Consider the following 17,242-nt stretch of genomic DNA (forward strand, 5'->3'; position numbering starts at 1 on the left):
TTGTGAGATAAGCAGCATTGTTTTATATTTTCATCAATGTGTTTCAGTGCTTAGCTTAATAAAAAATAGCTAATATTTCTGTAACTTCCTTTACATTCAGTTTGTTGCCAAGATGGTTCTTCTGGCAGACATAAACTAGTGCCTGCCACCACCTCCCACCCTGCCCCAAGAAAAAAAAAACAAAACAAAACAAGCTCATGCCAATCCTTAATCATTCAACTATCTTTTCAGGTAATTTGAATATTCTCTCCCTTCCTAACATTCCCTCCCCTCAGTACCAAGTCCGGAACTTGGGTCCTTTTATTCACTGGGCAGATGTTCTATCACTTGAGTCACATATCCAGCCCTTTTTGCTCTAATTTTTTCAAACAGTCTTGCTTCTTTGTACAGGCTGGCCTGGGCTGTGCACCTCCTACGTGCACTTCTTGCACAGCTGGGATGACAGGCATACACGACCATGCCTGGTGGTTACTGGGTTAGGATGGGGAATCTCAAACTTATTCCTCCCTGGACTGGCCTTAAATTATGCTCTCTCAAATCTCAGCCTCCTGAGCAGCTAGAATTACAGGCATGAGCCACTGGTGCCCGGTCTGCTCATGATGCTTACCTGCTATGTTAAAATCCCATGGTCTGTCTCATACTTTGAATGATTCTTCTATCCATGCATGATTTTTTAAATATCATATTTAATGAAGACTTTCCAAATCTTTCACTCCATCATACAATATCAAAAAAATCAAATTCATTAATGCCATCCTCCCCCCCCCCCCTCTCTCTCTCCCTCTCTCTCTGCCAGTCCTGGGGCTTGAACTCAGGGCCTGGGAACTGTCTTTAGGCTTTCTCAAGGCTAGAGTTCTACCAATTGAGTCACAGTACCACTTCTGGTACCTGCTTTTTTTTTTTTTTTGCCAGTCCTGGGCTTGAACTCAGGGCCTGAGCACTGTCCTTGGACTTTCTCAAGGCTAGAGCTCTACCACTTGAGTCTCAGCACCACTTCTGGCTTTTTCTGTGTATGTGGCACCAAGGAATCGAACCCGGGTCTTTGTGCATGCTAGGCAAGCACTCTACCACTAGGCCAAACTCCAGGCCCCTGGCATTTCTTTTTTAATGTATGTGGTACCGAGGAATTGAATCCAGGTCTTTATGCATGCTAGGCAAGCACTCGACCACCAGGCCAAACTCCTGGTCAACCATTCTCTCTCTATTTTTTTTTAAAACTAACTTTATGTGCTAAGAAGCTGACAGGCTGACACAACCATAGTTTTGTTTTGTTTTTTATGTTAGTCTAAAATATCACTACGGCAAAACAGACTGCCAGTTGCTTTCCTTGATAAGATAGTCCTAGATCCCCAGAAGACTGAGATCAAGAGGATTATGGTTGGAGGCCAGCATGAGGGGAAAAGGTTTATGAGATTACATCTCAATCAAGGAAGCCAGACTTGGTACATGCCTTCCTCCTAACTGTGCAAGGATAAAAGAGGAGAATCATGATCCAGGTATAGGCTTGGGAAGAAAGTGAACCCAATCTCAAAATAACCAGAATTTTAAAAAAGGGCTGGGGTGTGGCTCAGAGACAGAGTGCTTGTCTAGCAAAACAAGAGGCTGTGAATTCAAATCCTAGTACTATAAAAAACAATAACACCGTCAATGCCAAAAAACCTGAATGTGAATAGTTTGTTACTAATTCATTCAAGAAAAAAAAACCAACATAGTTTATGTCTAGTTTGGCTCGTAATACAAACAAAATACACATGCTTTTTTTCAAGACATTCCTGCTAGGGCATGAAAGTGCTTTATGCAAATGTCCTGCCCTATCACAAAGAACTTATAATGGTGTGTACTCAGTGTCCAGACTTAATACAATCAATACTCTTTAACGTTTCATGAAGAGTAGGCTGAAGAAATATTAATAGGCTTGTGGTGAGAGGTTAGGAATACAAGGAGTACCGTGGGGCTAGTTTCAGACAGTTAGCTAATCCCTATTTCTGTGCCATGTAAGCAAAAGCCAGTGGGGTTTTAAGGACTCCTGAACTCCTTAAAATGCACAGACCGCACCATGGAAACGTCTGCCTGAGAACTGTGTCACTGACAATTATGACAACTCCTTGAAGCATCAACGGCACTCTTCTGCACAAAGGCAATCTCTTGGCTTTCATGATCAAGGCAGCAAATTAAGAGGAGTGGCTGAGGCAGCAGCATCTCAGTAACATGGGGCCCATTTGCATACCTGACGCTGAGAGGAGACTCCACAGAGAGCCCCAGCAGAGCACAGGCATCCCGTGTGAAGATGTCACAGATGTCTGCCCACTGGTTGGAGTCAAGCAGGTGAACATATGGTGAGTTCTCGATTCCCTGCCTCAGGTACACCAGGCTTCCCATTAATACCTGAATGTCTAAAAGAAAAGGCATCAGAAACTTGGAAGGAATGGATAATCACACCTGAATTTTCACTGGCAAATAATAGCTGAGAAACATAAGAATAAATAAAATAATAAAAAACATAAAATTTCTGCCCCTTAAGCTGTTTCAGAATTTCTTTGCCCTAAAAACACAGTATGGGATTCATGACGAAACCCCTTACTATGCACTATATACACTAATAGAAAAAACATGGAGTGAAAAAAATTGTAATTAAACTTTCAATTTTCTGTTCTCACACACAGTACAGTAAGAAGTAACAATAACAGGGTCCACCACACAGACCTGGGAAACTAGCCAGCCTTCCCATGCTGGCATTTTGGTTACTACAGCTCAATGGGAAGAAGGAACTGGCAAATAGCAAGTAAACACCATGTTCTGTCCATCGCCTCACAGCTTAAGGACAAGGGAATCCTCAATTAAGCAGTGTCACTTTCTGACTTTTCATTTAATGATTTTATTTAGAGCCCATCAAAGCTCTTGTGGGAAGTTAGCATCTCAAGTTTATCAGCATATACACACACATATAATAGATGGAGTTAAACTATCAAAAGTCCCGTAGTGGCTATAGGTGGGCATGAGTTCAGGTTGAGCCTGGGCTGTATAATGAGACCTTGTCTGAAAAGAAAGGAAAGAAAGGAAAGGAAAGGAAAGGAGAAAGAAAAGAAAGAAAAAAAACCTGAAGGGGTAAAAAAAAGTCCTTCTGATTCTAGACCCACCTTTTTGATGATTTAGGGCAAATGGCTGAAAATTCTTCGCATACTGCAAAGCTTCTCGCTGATTTGTGGTTCCGCCCATTAACAAGCTAATGAAATATAGTCGATGGAGCTTAAATTCCAAGGAGCTGTTTTGGGCAATGAGCATTTCTCGGTTTGAGACTGCCCACCTAAAGAAAAAGCGAAAGGATTTAACAATCATCAAGGGTACACAAGGTGTTTAAAACTTTGAAACTGAGCAACTAAAAAGGATCTAGGTCTGCCATCTTGTGGAAGACTGTGGTAACAACCTCTTGGCTGAGATTTCTAAAGAAAGCCTAACTCCTCAAGAAACAAGAAACTTTAAGCCAGGCCAGAGAAGGACAAACATTGTCAGATGACAATCATTTATCTAAGAACTGTTTGTTGTCAAGATAAGAATGTCATGAAACCATGTGGTGAAATATGACTTTAAACAGGGACACACTTTGAAGCAAGTATGTTAGCAAGGAGATTCATAGCTAGAATCCCTATATCCACCCCTCTTTCCTACTAAATGGGGCTATTTGTGATTTATCAAAGATTCTTTTTTGGAGCCAGGAGGGTAGCCTAGTAGTAAAGTGCTTGCCTAGCATGCACAAAGCCCTGGGTTTGATTCCTCAGTACCACAGAAAAAACTGGAAGTGGTGCTATGGCTCAAGTGGTAGAGTGCTAGCCTTGAGAAGGCCCAAGGGACAGTGCCCAGTCCCTGAATTCAAGCCCCAGGACTGGCAATAAATAAATAAATAAAAATGGCAAATACAGGGCCGGGAGTTTGGCCTAGTGGTAGAGTGCTTGCCTAGCATGCATGAAGACCCGGGTTCGATTCCTCAGTACCACATATACAGAAAAAAACCGGAAGTGGTGCTGAGACTCAAGTGGTAGAGCTCTAGCCTTGAGAAAGTCCAAGGATAGTGCTCAGGCCCTGAGCTCAAGCCCAGGAATGACCAAAAAAAAAAAAAAAAAAAAAGGCAAATACTAGATTTCCCCAGGATGCTTGCAGTTGATCAGGAAGATGAAACTACAAATATATAGTGTGACTCCCCATGAGAAGAGTTGTACATAGTGTTAAGACAAAGGAGTCTAACCACCTATAGTGACTTAAGCCCCAATTGCACAAGCAGTTGGAATAACCCATCTTGAACTGGGGCCACCACAATGTTAGGTGATATCAAATGAATGATAACACAGATCAGGCTAGTCAAATCAAGTTTTGCAAAAGTGATAAAGAAGTTTTTTAAGTATTCAGACATGCTGCTATCTTCTTCTTTAATTTGCCCTTTAGTTCTATATTCCTCATCTAGTTTACCTAGGACCACTGGAATCTATCAAAAGTAGGTATGAATATAAAACCTGAATAACTCCACAAACTATAGGAGCAAAATTCTTCAAGTTATTCACAATGTACCAGTTCACTGGAATTGGGAATTCATACAGCTGAACTCTTACTAGATCAATCCCTTCTCTCAAAGGGCTGGACATGTATGAAATAGTCTCATCAACTTGGTGATGCTTCTACATCTCAGAGTCAAATCATAATATGTTTCTAACCTCAAAAGTGAAGGGATTTTAAAAATATTAATCTGGATCTTGGGAGTATGAATGAAGACAAGTTGCAATATCAAGTTTGATAACCTGCTGACATCAACAAGGAAATATAGGCAAGTATTTCTTTCAATGTCCAATACCAATCATCTGGCTTTGCTAAATTTTTTATTTTTTTTGGGGGTGTACACCTGTGATCCCAGGTAAATGGGAGGCACAGGATTATGGCTTCAGTTTGGTACTAGACAAAAACATTAAACTATAGAAAAAATAAGCAAAAGAAAATAAATGGGGAGGGGAAGAGTATGATATATAAAGTACTATTTAAAATTCTCAGGCCCTGAGTTCAAGTCCCAGGACTGGCAAAAAAAAAATACAGGTGGGCGTGGTGGTGGCTCTTGCCTGTAATCCTAGCTACTTATCTCTTATCTCCAATTAACCTCTAGAAAACAGACTTGGTACTGTGGCTCCAGGGATAGGGCAGTATCCTTGAGCTGAAGAGCTCAGAGACAGCACCCAGGCCCAGAGTTCAAGCTCCACAACAGACCAAAAAATAAATAAGTCAGAAAAAAAGGCTTTACCTTTCTATTCATTCCTGTTTTTTTTATTTTAATTTTTTATTGTTATAAAGGTGATATACAGATGGGTTACTAGAACTCTACCCCTTGAGCCACAGTGCCACTTCCAGCTTTTTCTATGTATACGGTACCAAGGAACCCGGTCTTCATGTTGCTAGACTATCTACCACTAGGCCAAACTCCCAGCCCTGAGTATATTCTTTCTACCACTGTCATCCTTCCTATTTATTTTTATTCTTCCTTTTCTTACTTTGCCTTTCCAATCCTCCTCTTTTTTTTTTTTTTTTTTTTTTTTTTTTTTTTTTTTTGCCAGTCTTGGGCTTGGGCTCAGGGCCTGAGCACTGTCCTTGGACTTTCTCAAGGCTAGCACTCTACCACTTGAGCCTCAGCACCACTTCCGGCCTTTTTCTATGTATGTGGTACCGAGGAATTGAACCTGAGTCTTCGTGCATGCTAGGCAAGCACTCTACCACTAGGCCAAACTCCCAGCCCCAATCCTCCTCTTTTTTTTTTTTTTAAATATTTTACTATTATTAGAACAATGTATATATAGAGTGATTAGAGTTATACGAGTCAGATAAAGAGTACATTTTGGACAATGTCACCCCTTCCCTGGTTTTCTCCTAGCATCCTCTTCTTTTCTTTCTTTTTTTTGAAAGAGAAGTAAGTGCTTAGAAAACCAAGGGCCAGAAGATGAATTTATGCAACATAGGTTATGAAAGCAATAGCTGGCTAGTAGGATAAATTAGAGGTATTGTCATGTGGCATGAAGAATTAAAATAGCACAAAGTATGTTAGTAAAGATCTATAATGCCAGCATTTAATTTTCCAGATATACCAGCTTGGACTACATACTGAATTCCTTTCTCAAAAAATTAAAAATTAAAGAAAAATAGCCAAGCACTGGTGGCTCATGCCTATAGTTCTAGCTACTCAGAAGGCTGAGATCTGAGAATCGTGATTTGAAGCCAGCTCATGCAGGAAAGTCCCCGAGACTCTTTATCACCATGAACTACTCAGAAAAAGCCAGAAGTCGTGGTGTAGCTCAAGTGGTAGAGCGCTAGCTTTGAGAAAAAGAATCTCAGGGATAGCACCCAGTGTCTGAGTTCAGTCCCTGAGGACCGGCACAAGAGAAAAAGAGAGAAACAGAGAAACAGAGAGAGAATAAAATGGAGAGAGAGGGAAAAAAAGGTCAAAACCACATGCAAGTCAAGTGGTACAGTGGCCCATGCCCATCACTGTGTCTACTTAGGAAACTGAGATCTGGATGTACAGAAGAGATAAAGACCAGCTAGGGCAGAAAGTTTACCCAATCAATCTCTGGGGATGGTGGCACATACCTATCACATGAGCTACTGCAGGAAGTGTCAAATAGAAGGATTATGATGCTGGTCAAGGTAGACTTGGTCTTTACCATGAGATCCAGAGCTGTTAGAACTATTTCCCAATGTAGCTGTCAAGTTTCACAAAAGTACCAGGAAATACAAATTGAGCAGCAGAGAACATGGTTGAAAAATTCAGGGCCCAGGCTCAATTTTATTTCATACAACTTTTCTAATAATTCGCTACCCATAGAACTCTAAATGTTCTTTGTCTAATATCTTTTCCCCAATTTATCTGATAGCATAGTCTGGTATCTTAAGGAAGGGCTGCTGGTGTATCTTTGCATCCCTCTCCCCCCATACATAGATATAGGCTATGAATGGACACAGTGATGAGCACAGGCAGCTAGAATCAAATATATGAAAACTTAAATCCTAGCCTTGAGGTATAAATTTGGACAATGCTACTGAACGCTCTAAAGTCTGCTCCTTGTGAAATGAGGACACCTCATTTACGCTCTTGTGGGCATAAATAAGAGAAATAAGCCAGGCACAGGCTCAAGCCTATAATCCTAGCTACTCCAGGTGTGTGTGTGGGGGGGGGGGGCTGGCTGCGATCTGAGGATCAAGATTCAAAGCCAGCCCAGGCATGAAAGTCTGTGATGAGACTCTTTGTCTCCAATTAACCACCAGAAAACCAGAAGTGGCACTGTGGCTCAAGTGGTAGAGCACTAGCCTTGAGCTGAAGAGCTCAGGGACAACGCCCAGGCCCAGAGTTCAAGCCCCACAACCACCACCACCACCAAGACAAACAAACAAACAAACAAATAAATAAGAGAAATAGTTTAAGAACCAAACACAGATGGGCACAAATAGAGATTTCATTACAAGTTTCTCAGCATGTATTTATTGATGAACTGAACTAACAATTCGGAACTTGCATGTAATATTCAGAGCTCTTATAATTATAGTACCAACCATCTTGGTTGCATTCATTAGCTACTCATTTCAGAAACTCAGTTTTTCTTAGCTAGAAATTCACACTGAATATCTTGGGAATTAATTCACTGCCTAGGAAAACAGGGATAGAAAACAGTCCTGATAACCAAATATGAGGGCTATTCAGTGTATGAAACTATAATTGTTACTAACAATCCACTGCCTTCAAGGCACTGGATGATGTGGATGTGTATCCAGGAGTGAGCTAAAAAACAAACAAAAAAACAACAGATGATGAGCCAGGAACCAGTGGCTCACACCTGTAATCCTAGCTACTCATGAGGTTAAGAGCTGAGGATCATGGTTCAAAGCCTGCCTGGGCAGAAAAGTTTATAAAACTCTTATCTCCAGTTACCTACCAAAAAACCATAAGTGGAGCTGTAGCTCTAGTAGTAGAGCACTAGCCTTGAGCAAAAAAGCTAGGGGATAGCACCCAGGCCTCAAGTTCAAAGTAACAACAAAATAACAAAGAGATTATGTGATACTAGGGAATGTATGATCTACCTTGCTTAATAATACTTCTAGCAGAAAATTTATTATTTTTAATGAAAACAAAGCTACCACCATTTAAAAATTTATCAGTAAGCTAATAATTTAGTGAACTTACTAATTCTATGTGTTTTTCTTCCAAATTTCATCCTGAAGTTACTCGTATGAGAGACCAACAGCCACTGTCTTATTTGGGAAAACACTCAAAGAATGACACTAATGTCACTGATGTCAGAATTATCTGTCACTGCACTGCATCTTCCTATTGAATAGATCCTCTGGACTTTTATTCATATACAAATCCTCAAACAACACTAGCAGTCTAGGTGACTAAGTCAGAAGCAACCTACACTGGCAGTTATTCTGTCTGGCCCCTAGAAAGACTTGACATACAGGTAGCTCCATATTTAGAATTTCCAAAAGTAACGACAAATATTATTTGCTGTTCTTCCCCAGGAACTAACCAGAGCATTAGCCTGTTTCCCCCTCTTGTTGCAATTTTGCCAATCTAGGTGTGTATCTATTCCTGGTAATATGGGAAGAAAATGCCTCTTGCCAAGTCTTACAGCTATAACCTTTCACGACACTTTTAAATGCTTACAAGTACCTTCCTTTTCTAGTCTTCTTTAGAAAGACTGTTTCTGCTCTCCTGGGTTTTATCTTGTTTTGTACTTGTCTTTTGGAGATAAAATTAAATTGGGGCTCAGGGAATGTGGGTAAGTCTGATGAAACATTATTAGTTATATGGAGTTGATGATTTAAAAATTTAGAGAATGGCAACATCAAACTTCAGCCAAAAAAGTTAAGAACTTTGTTCTAGTGACAGAAAAAGATAGTGAATATTTCGTTTCCAAGGTAGTTTCAAATAAAGCCTGAGTGATAGGTTGAGTCCATTACTGGAACTGCTAACATTTTAGCCTTCTTGGATGAGGTGTGTCCTTTGGCCTCACATGCTATATTTAAGAAACCACAAAAAAAAGGTAGGTGTAGGAGCCCATGCTTGTAATCCTAGGTACTTAGGAGACTGAGATCTGAAGATCACAGTTCAAATGTAGCCTGAGCAGGAAAGTCTATGAGACTCTTACCTCTAATTAATCACCAAAAATGCCAGTGAACCTATGGACAGTGCCCCGGTTCTGAGTTTAAGCTCCACAATCAGCCCCCCCACAAAGAAAAATAATAACACAAAGAATTCCAACCCGCAGGAGTCTAAGGCAGGAGAGTCATGAATTCAAAGCCAGTTTGAGCTAAGGATTTACATAATAAGACATTGTAAGAAATGATTTTTTTCCAAAGCAAGCAAGTTACACATTTGACTTTAACACACACAGGCCTTTTAGAGGAAGTTCTCAGCAAAGCAGAGATCTAGTTACATATGGCAAATGGTCATCATGGTGGGACAGCACAGCTGCATAAATTAATAATTTCTGAGAAGTATTTAAAGAAGACATTACCTTATTTACAACTAGCTTCCTCCCATAAAAGCAAAGGATTCTAGAAGCTCAACAAATACCAGAGCAGCATTTTTCAACATGAACTTCAGTGTTTCTCCTCTTTCTCACTATATGCAGTTAGCCTCTTAGAGAGATCAACTCCTTGCACTTTTAACTCAAGGCCAGTTATTCACTATTTCTTTCTTCTTTTTTTCTTTTTCTTCCTCCTCCTCCTCCTTTTTTTTTCGCCAGTCCCAGACTTGAACTTAGGCCTGAGCAATGTCCCTGAATTTCTTTTGCTTAAGGTTAGTAATCTACCACTTGAGCCACAAGGTCACTTCTGGCCTTTTCTGTTTATGTGGTACTGAGTAATCAAACCCAGGTCTTTATGCATGCTAAGCAAGCACTCTATCACTAAGCCACATTCTCAGTCCTATGTACAATTTTCTAGTAATGAGTTGCTCACTCAGTTCTAAGCCTACTCAATAACTCTGTAAGGGGATATTCAGAAAACGAGGAGTATCTATGGTCTTGGAGCTCTTACAGACTTCCACTAGTGGGAAATATATAGAAGACAACTGAAAACAGCGCTATCATAATACTTTTTCTTCTAATTTCTATTCCACTATGCTGTCTTCTGAGTCCTTTCCACTGAGCATCTTTTTAAAAGTTTTTTTTTTATTGTTATTTTAAAGGTTACGTACAGAGGACAGTTACATAAATCAGGTAATGAGTACATTTCTTTTGGGACAATGTCACCCTTCCCTGGTCCTCCGATCATCATTTTCTATTTTAATTAGCTTCTCTTTAATAAGGAAACACATTCTCCATCAAATAAGATGAGTTAAAAATGGATCAGCTGGCCAGGTGTGGTGGCTCACGCCTATAATCCTAGCTACTCAGGAGGCTGAGATCTGAGGATCAAGATTCAAACCCAGCCCAGGCACAAAAGGACCTGAAACTCCAATTAACCTCTAGAAAATGGGAAGTGGGGCTTGGCTCAAGGGTAGGGTGGTAGCCTTGAACTGAAGAGCTCAGAGACAGCTCACAGAGTTCAAGTCCCATAACCCGCAAAAGAAAAAAAAAAAAAAACAGATCAGCTGGCTGAGTGCTGGTGGAGAGTCTAAAATCTTAGCTACTAAGGAGGCCCAGTATCTCACTTCAAAGGCAGCCTGGATAAGAAAGTCTCAGACTCCTTTATCTCTAATTAACGCCCGAAAAAGTTCAAACCCGCCGGGAGTCTGGCCTAGTGGTAGAGTGTTTGCCTAGCATGCACGAAGACCCGGGTTCGATTCCTCGGTACCACATACATAGAAAAAAGCCAGAAGTGGTGCTGAGGCTCAAGTGGTAGAGCTCTAGCCTTGAAAAAGTACAAGGACAGTGCTCAAGCCCTGAGCCAAGCCCATGACTGGCAAAAAAAAAAAAAATTCAAACCTCCAGGACTATCACAAAACAAGCAAAACAAAAAAGCTGGAAGTGTGGCCTAGTGATAGAGTGCTTGCCTAGCATGCATGAAACCCTAGGTTTGATTCCTTGGTACCACATACACAGAAAAAGCTGGAAGTAGTGCTGTGGCTCAAGTGGCAGAAAGCTAGCCTTGAAGAAAGCTCAAGGACCATGCTCAGACCCTGAGTTCAAGCTTCAAAACTGGCAAAAAGAACAAACAACAACAACAACAAAAAACCCCAAACAACACCCCCCAAAAATCCCCAAAAAGTTCAATCCCCAATACCCAGTGTCCATCCACCCCTGACTCCAACCCCCTTAAAAGAAAGAAATAGGCTCTAAAGCAAGAATTCTGCCCACCTATGAGAATCTACAAGTCAGAAGAAAGACAATAAAGGGGCCGTGAGTTTGGCCTAGTGGTCGAGCGCTTGCCTAGCATGCACGAAGACCTGAGTTTAAATCCTTGGTACCACATACATAGAAAAAAGCTGGAAGTGGTGCTAAGTGGTAAAGTTCTAGCCTTGGGAAAGTCCAAGGACAGTGCTCAGGCCCTGAGCTCAAGCCCAGGACTGACAAAAACCCAAAAACCTACCACTTAACTTAATCATTGTCTTCAGTTTCCAGTGACAACTGAGCTCCATGATTAGGCATATTCACTTATTTTCCATATTGATGACTGTTTTCCACTAATAAAGTATATCTTATTCATTATTGTTACAAGTGACTACAATTGCTGTCAAGTCTTGCAAGTATTCTCTGTGGTATAGGATCACTGATCACCATGGATTTGATAGTCAAAACTAGTTACCTCTCTCACTAGTGATCCACAGGTCTTAAAGATGGCCCTCAAAGTCAAAAGACAGGAGGTCTGGACCTCTGCCAGAGTGAAGATATGAGCACAGTTAGTACAGATAAATGCATACAGTGTAGGAGATGATATTCTCCCCACAACAGCCATCTATTTAACTTGCAAAGATTTAAAAAAAATCAATTGTGCTACCAAGGATGTAAAATCACCCTTAATATTTATGGCAGAACTATACTTTAGAGCAATCTTGGAGAAAACTTAGACAAAAATCAACCAGTTTCAAATGTACCCTTATGCAGAGCTCAGATATATTTGACTATAATGAAGGTGATATGCAAGTATTAGTCACTGTTTATAAAGCAAAAGACCAGAAATGACCAAATGTCTACCAGCAAGGAATGGTCAAGTAAAACTAGGATACAAACCCCCAAACCAAGCAGCCAACTGAAACTTCACTGTTGTTTAAGTCACTCTCAATGAGGAAGTTCGTATGTTCTGATACAGGAATAAGTATTTAAAATTTCAAGTAAAGAGAGTAAGATGCAGAAAAATATGCATAGAATGTAACCATCTGTGCACAGAATGGACACCAGTAAACAGGCTACACATTCACAATATTACTGCTTTCTCATCTGATTTCCCCTTTCTCTCCCTCTCCCATTACCTCTCCCTTGCCAATCATGGGACTTGACTTTTTGTACTTGAGGCTAGCCCTCTATCATTTGAGCCACATCACTTCTTCAGGCTTTATCTGAATAGTTTATTGGAGATAAGAGTTTCATAGCCTTTCCTGCAAGGCTGGCTTTGGACCATGATCCTCAGATCTCAGCTTCCTAAGTAATTAGGATCACAGGTGTGAGCTACCATCATCTGGCTTCTCTGTTTACAAGTTGTGGGGTTTTGTCTTGTTTTGTTTTGCTTTTGTTGTTGTTGCTGCTGTTATTTGGTGCCAGTACTGAGGCTTAAACCTCAAACTCTCCCTTGGCTTTTTGTTTTATTTTGTTTTGGTCAGCTGTGGGGCTTGAGCTGAGTCAGAGTGCTGTCCCTGAGCCTCTCTGTGCTGAAGACCAGCACTATACCTCCTGAGCCACAACGCCACTTCCAGTTTTGGAGTGGTTAACTGGAGATGAGTCTCACAGGGACTTTTCTCACTGGGCTGGCTTCCAACCATGATCCTCAGATCTTAACTTCCTGATTAGCTAGTATTACAGGCCTGAGCTACTGGCACCCAGTTTCCTTTGGCATTTTAGCTCAAGGCTGCCACTCTATCATTGAAGCTACACTTACATTTCTGACGTTTGCTTGGTAGTTAATTGGAGATGAAGAATCTTACAGTCTTTTTAGCCTGGGCTGGCTTCAAAACCAGAACAACCTCAGCTCTCTGAGTAGCTAAGATTAATTACAGGCATGAGCCACCAGCATTCAGCTTGCTTGCTATTTATTTATTTATTTATTGCACGTTATTAACAGTATCCTTGAAATCCTCAGTAAACTATGTCACAGGGCAAACATAACTAGCTGCCAGTTTTATATGACAGATGGCAAAAAATATTTTTTAAAGGGTTGCAAAATAAAGAATATGTGACAGATACCTTATGTAGATCGAAAATTCTTAAAATATTATTTGGTCTTCTATTAACAAGCTTGCCAATCCTGCTCTAGAATATTCAGTAATTCCAGGTAATTCATAACAATGGTAAGTTCACAGGGAATCACCAAAACCTACAGTAAGTAATGAAGACCAATGTTTCTTTACTTGCCTAGAATGTACAAGGCTTGGGTTCAAATCCTAGCACTGCAAGTACCTGCATGCACACTGAATAGAGTTCATTTATACAATATTTGCCCTCTTCATACACACTACTTGTTCCAACCATTCATTAAATCATTTCTTAGAATGACAGCACTGAGCCCAGCACAACATGGAAGCTCAAATATCAAACTAGGAGCACTTGAACAACAGTGGTTCTGTCCTGTCTCTGGTTCACACACAAAGTGGTGGTATAGCATGGAGACAGGAAACCTTTTTCTCACGGCAACTTAGACGGACTGATAAGTTAAATAGCCTCTAACCATTTTCTCATATTGCAAATTCCACATTTCACTTGGCCTAAAGAAATAAAAACAATTCTCCTTTGATTTCTCTGAAGTCCTATCCCACATAAGATAGATCTAAGGATCTCTAATGGATTTTCTAATTTTGTTTGCTTACAGAGAGTTATTTCAAAGTATCCAAAAGAAAAGCTCAATAACTCACTCAAGAGCAGGTCTCAGAACTCTGACTTTTAATGCTTCTAATATTCGATTTAGCTCCACAAATGGTTCTTTTTGACTTGGGTCTACAGAAAGACCAGATTCCTGAAGAAAAAGAAAAAAATATTGTTAGTGGTGGTCAGAGTGAGACACAGTGGTAAAGTGTATTCTAGAGTTAAATATAGTCACTTCCTTTTAGCATTTATTTCTATGGTAGAGACTGATGGAGCCTCCATTCTCTCCAAACTTTCACTGGGTGGTACATGACTATGGAGTAACGCTAGTATGGCTTTTCAAGATGTAAAGCTTTGTGGACTGTGTCCTCCTTTCACAGAGGAATCACGCTGCACTTGGCCTCAGCAGCATGCAAGAAGCAGCCTGAGGTTGAGTGCTTGGTAGGGGAGGTGTCACTTGCTGGGGTCCTTCTGAACAGTAAGGTTCCAATGAATTCCTAGATATTATTTATGTAAAAATGAACATTTTTTTAAACCTTATCCTTTGAGAAATTTCTAACTACTTTGTAACTGCATGACTTAACCTGGTGATTAAGAGCAGTTCTTAAGAACCTACCTTTAAAAACAAGAAAACAAGAGGCAGGGAGTTTGGCCTAGTAGTAGAGTGTGCCTAGCACACACAAAGACAGGGGTTCGATTCCTCGATACCATATACATTGAAAATTAAATAAATAAATAAAAAACAGATGCATGGGTTTGTAAGCATGTGCGCTTTGCCCCTTCCTAGATACAAAGTTTTAGCCAGAGGTCAGATTGCTATCCTGGGCCACTTTAGAACACCAGAGCCACAGTAGTATAGGTCCCTCAAAGCTCAAGCTGTAGAGTTAGTATATATACTGGACATCTATCACTACTCTATTTCTATGCAAAAAATAAACTTTGTGGGTCCTTATTTGAAAACAATCTTTTTTTTTTTTCTTTTTGTCGGTCACGGGGCTTGAACTCTGGGCCTGACTGTGCTCTTCAGCTCAAGGCTATCACCCTATCTTTGAGCCACAGAGCCACTTCCAGTTCAAAGAAAAGAACAAGGGACTGGGAGTTTGGCCTAGTGGTTAAAGTGCTTGCCTAGCATGCATGAAGACCCGGGTTGGATTCCTCGGTACCACATACATAGAAAAAAGCCAGAAGTGGTGCTGAGGCTCAAGTGGTAGAGCTCTAGCCTTGAGAAAGTCTAAGGACAGTGCTCAGGCCCTGAGCTCAAGCCCAGGACTGGCAAAAAAAAAAAAACAAAAAACAAAAAAACAAAGAAAAGAACAATTCAGTATAGTTTTATGACTTATTTTCACTGCTTCATTTTTATGACTATAAATTTTTTTTTTTGCCAGTCCTGGGGCATGAACTCAGGACCTGGGCATTGTACTTGGACAATGCTTGAGCACTGTTCAAAGCTAGTGCTCTGCCACTTGAGCTACAGCACCACTTCTGGCTTTTTCTGAGTATGTGGTACCGGAGACTAGAATTTAGGGCTTCTTGCATGCTAGGTTGCACTCTACTGGCCAGGCTACACTGCTGGCCCCAACTATAATTTTTTTAACAAATGAAAATACTGTTAATTAAAATATTAAGCATCTATCTATAGCTAGCAGAAAATTCAAAGCCCCATTCTGAAAATAATACAAGTTCCAAAGGATTCCACCATTTCATTCTCACATCTCCCAATTGGCAGGTTTACCTGGCAGAGCTCCTCAGCCACATCCAGCATGCCTTGTCGAAAGAAGTGTTCCACCATCACCTCATTGAGAAGCCTTTGGCTATCTGCCTGCCAGCAGCCATCTATTCCTACACTGCTAATGTCAGAATCAAAATTCTGGAAAAAAGGAAGGAAGGGGGAATTATGAATAGATTATTTTTTAACATCATCTAACAAAATTCAAAATGGCCTACATTTTACTGACCCACCCCCAGAAAGTACCCAATTCTCCTTATTTACAGAATATCACATAGTAATTTTTACATTGCTTCATTCTAGTGAATGTTAACTTTGTGGATTAATGCAGAAGAATACAATACTTTAGAAAATGATATAGATTCAATACTGATTTCCATACAGTTGAAACCAGATAAACAAAGTAGGCATTACACTATAGCACTGTTTTTGTTAAGTATGCAGGAACGCCCTATAAAAGCAGGATCCATTCAGCACTGTCTGTAATAGGAGGAAAGGCTATAAAATGTATCCATTAACACAGGCTTGCTAAATAATCCATAGCCCATCCCAACTACTGTGGTACTGAGACTGGCGACACCCAGGGGGATGGGGTTAGAGAGATGGACCACAATGACAGCCAGATGATGAAGAGAGCAGTCATGGTCTCCCGGGGAAAGGCTAATCCTAGAGCCACAGAGGCATGTATCTGCCACTAAACAACATACTATAAAATATGAATACTACATTAGGATATTTTGGTTACTGAATTTGTCTTGCATGTATGAGACTAGTTTGAAACTGACATTGAAACTGTGTAACAGTTACAATTATAATATGTACAACAGATTACAATTATGATTGTAGTCTGAGTCCAACCAGGACAACTGCCCACTAAAAAAAGAAAACAAAAAGTGAAAACTCAATGCTTGGTATAGTATTTAAACCAGACCCAGAGGACTACAGCATAATATTCAACATGTTCAGAGTATAATTCAAAATGACACAGGGCTGGAATCATAAATTACAGAACTCAGAACGCACCAGATATACTCAAAATCAGAATGAAAGCAAGAATGCAAGAAGCTAGTGAAGATCAATGGAAATCTGAACAACAGAAAAAAATTAACAAGAAATGAACAGAATCCTCCAAATTGGAGAACAAACATCCTGTCACATAAGAGAACCAAAGAAGAGGATAAAGTGCAGTACAGAAAACTCCTCATATTAGAAACTAATGGCAAACAAGCAAAAACAAGGGGACTATGATTCCGGGGAATGCAAATTTCTCACCAGAAACCATGTGATCCAGAAAGACACAGAGTATTTTTCAAGTACCAAAAGGAAAGAACAGGGCTCGGAATGTGTCCTGGTGGTAGAGTGCAGTGCTTGTCTAGCATGCCCGAAGCCCTGGGTTAGATTCCTAGGTACCACATACACAGAAAAGGCTGAAGAGGTGCTGTGGTTCAAGTGGTAGATCACTAGCCTTGACAAAGCCAAAAGACAGTGCCCAGACCCTGAGTTTAAGCCCCAGGACTAGCCCCCCCTCCCCCAAAAA

At 40.4% G+C, this 17,242-nt stretch overlaps 1 protein-coding gene across 4 annotated transcripts in view; it reads right to left on the reverse strand.

Moving 5' to 3' along the window:
* Rmnd5a (required for meiotic nuclear division 5 homolog A) overlaps nucleotides 1-17,242 on the reverse strand; it is a 54,159-nt gene that overhangs the window by 8,618 nt on the left and 28,299 nt on the right. For all 4 annotated transcript variants that reach the window (XM_090336535.1, XM_090336534.1, XM_090336533.1 and 1 more), the window contains exons 3-6: nucleotides 15,712-15,846; nucleotides 14,030-14,130; nucleotides 3,138-3,304; nucleotides 2,228-2,393 (exon numbers count right to left, since the gene is read on the reverse strand). In XM_090336535.1, the coding sequence (XP_090192661.1) occupies nucleotides 2,228-2,393; nucleotides 3,138-3,304; nucleotides 14,030-14,130; nucleotides 15,712-15,846 (569 nt within the window). The remainder of the gene's footprint in view (nucleotides 1-2,227; nucleotides 2,394-3,137; nucleotides 3,305-14,029; nucleotides 14,131-15,711; nucleotides 15,847-17,242) is intronic.

This window comes from Megascapheus bottae, chromosome 7, assembly GCF_031878675.1.
Source record: "Megascapheus bottae isolate mThoBot1 chromosome 7, mThoBot2.hap1, whole genome shotgun sequence".
NCBI classification, from domain to species: domain Eukaryota; kingdom Metazoa; phylum Chordata; class Mammalia; order Rodentia; family Geomyidae; genus Megascapheus; species Megascapheus bottae.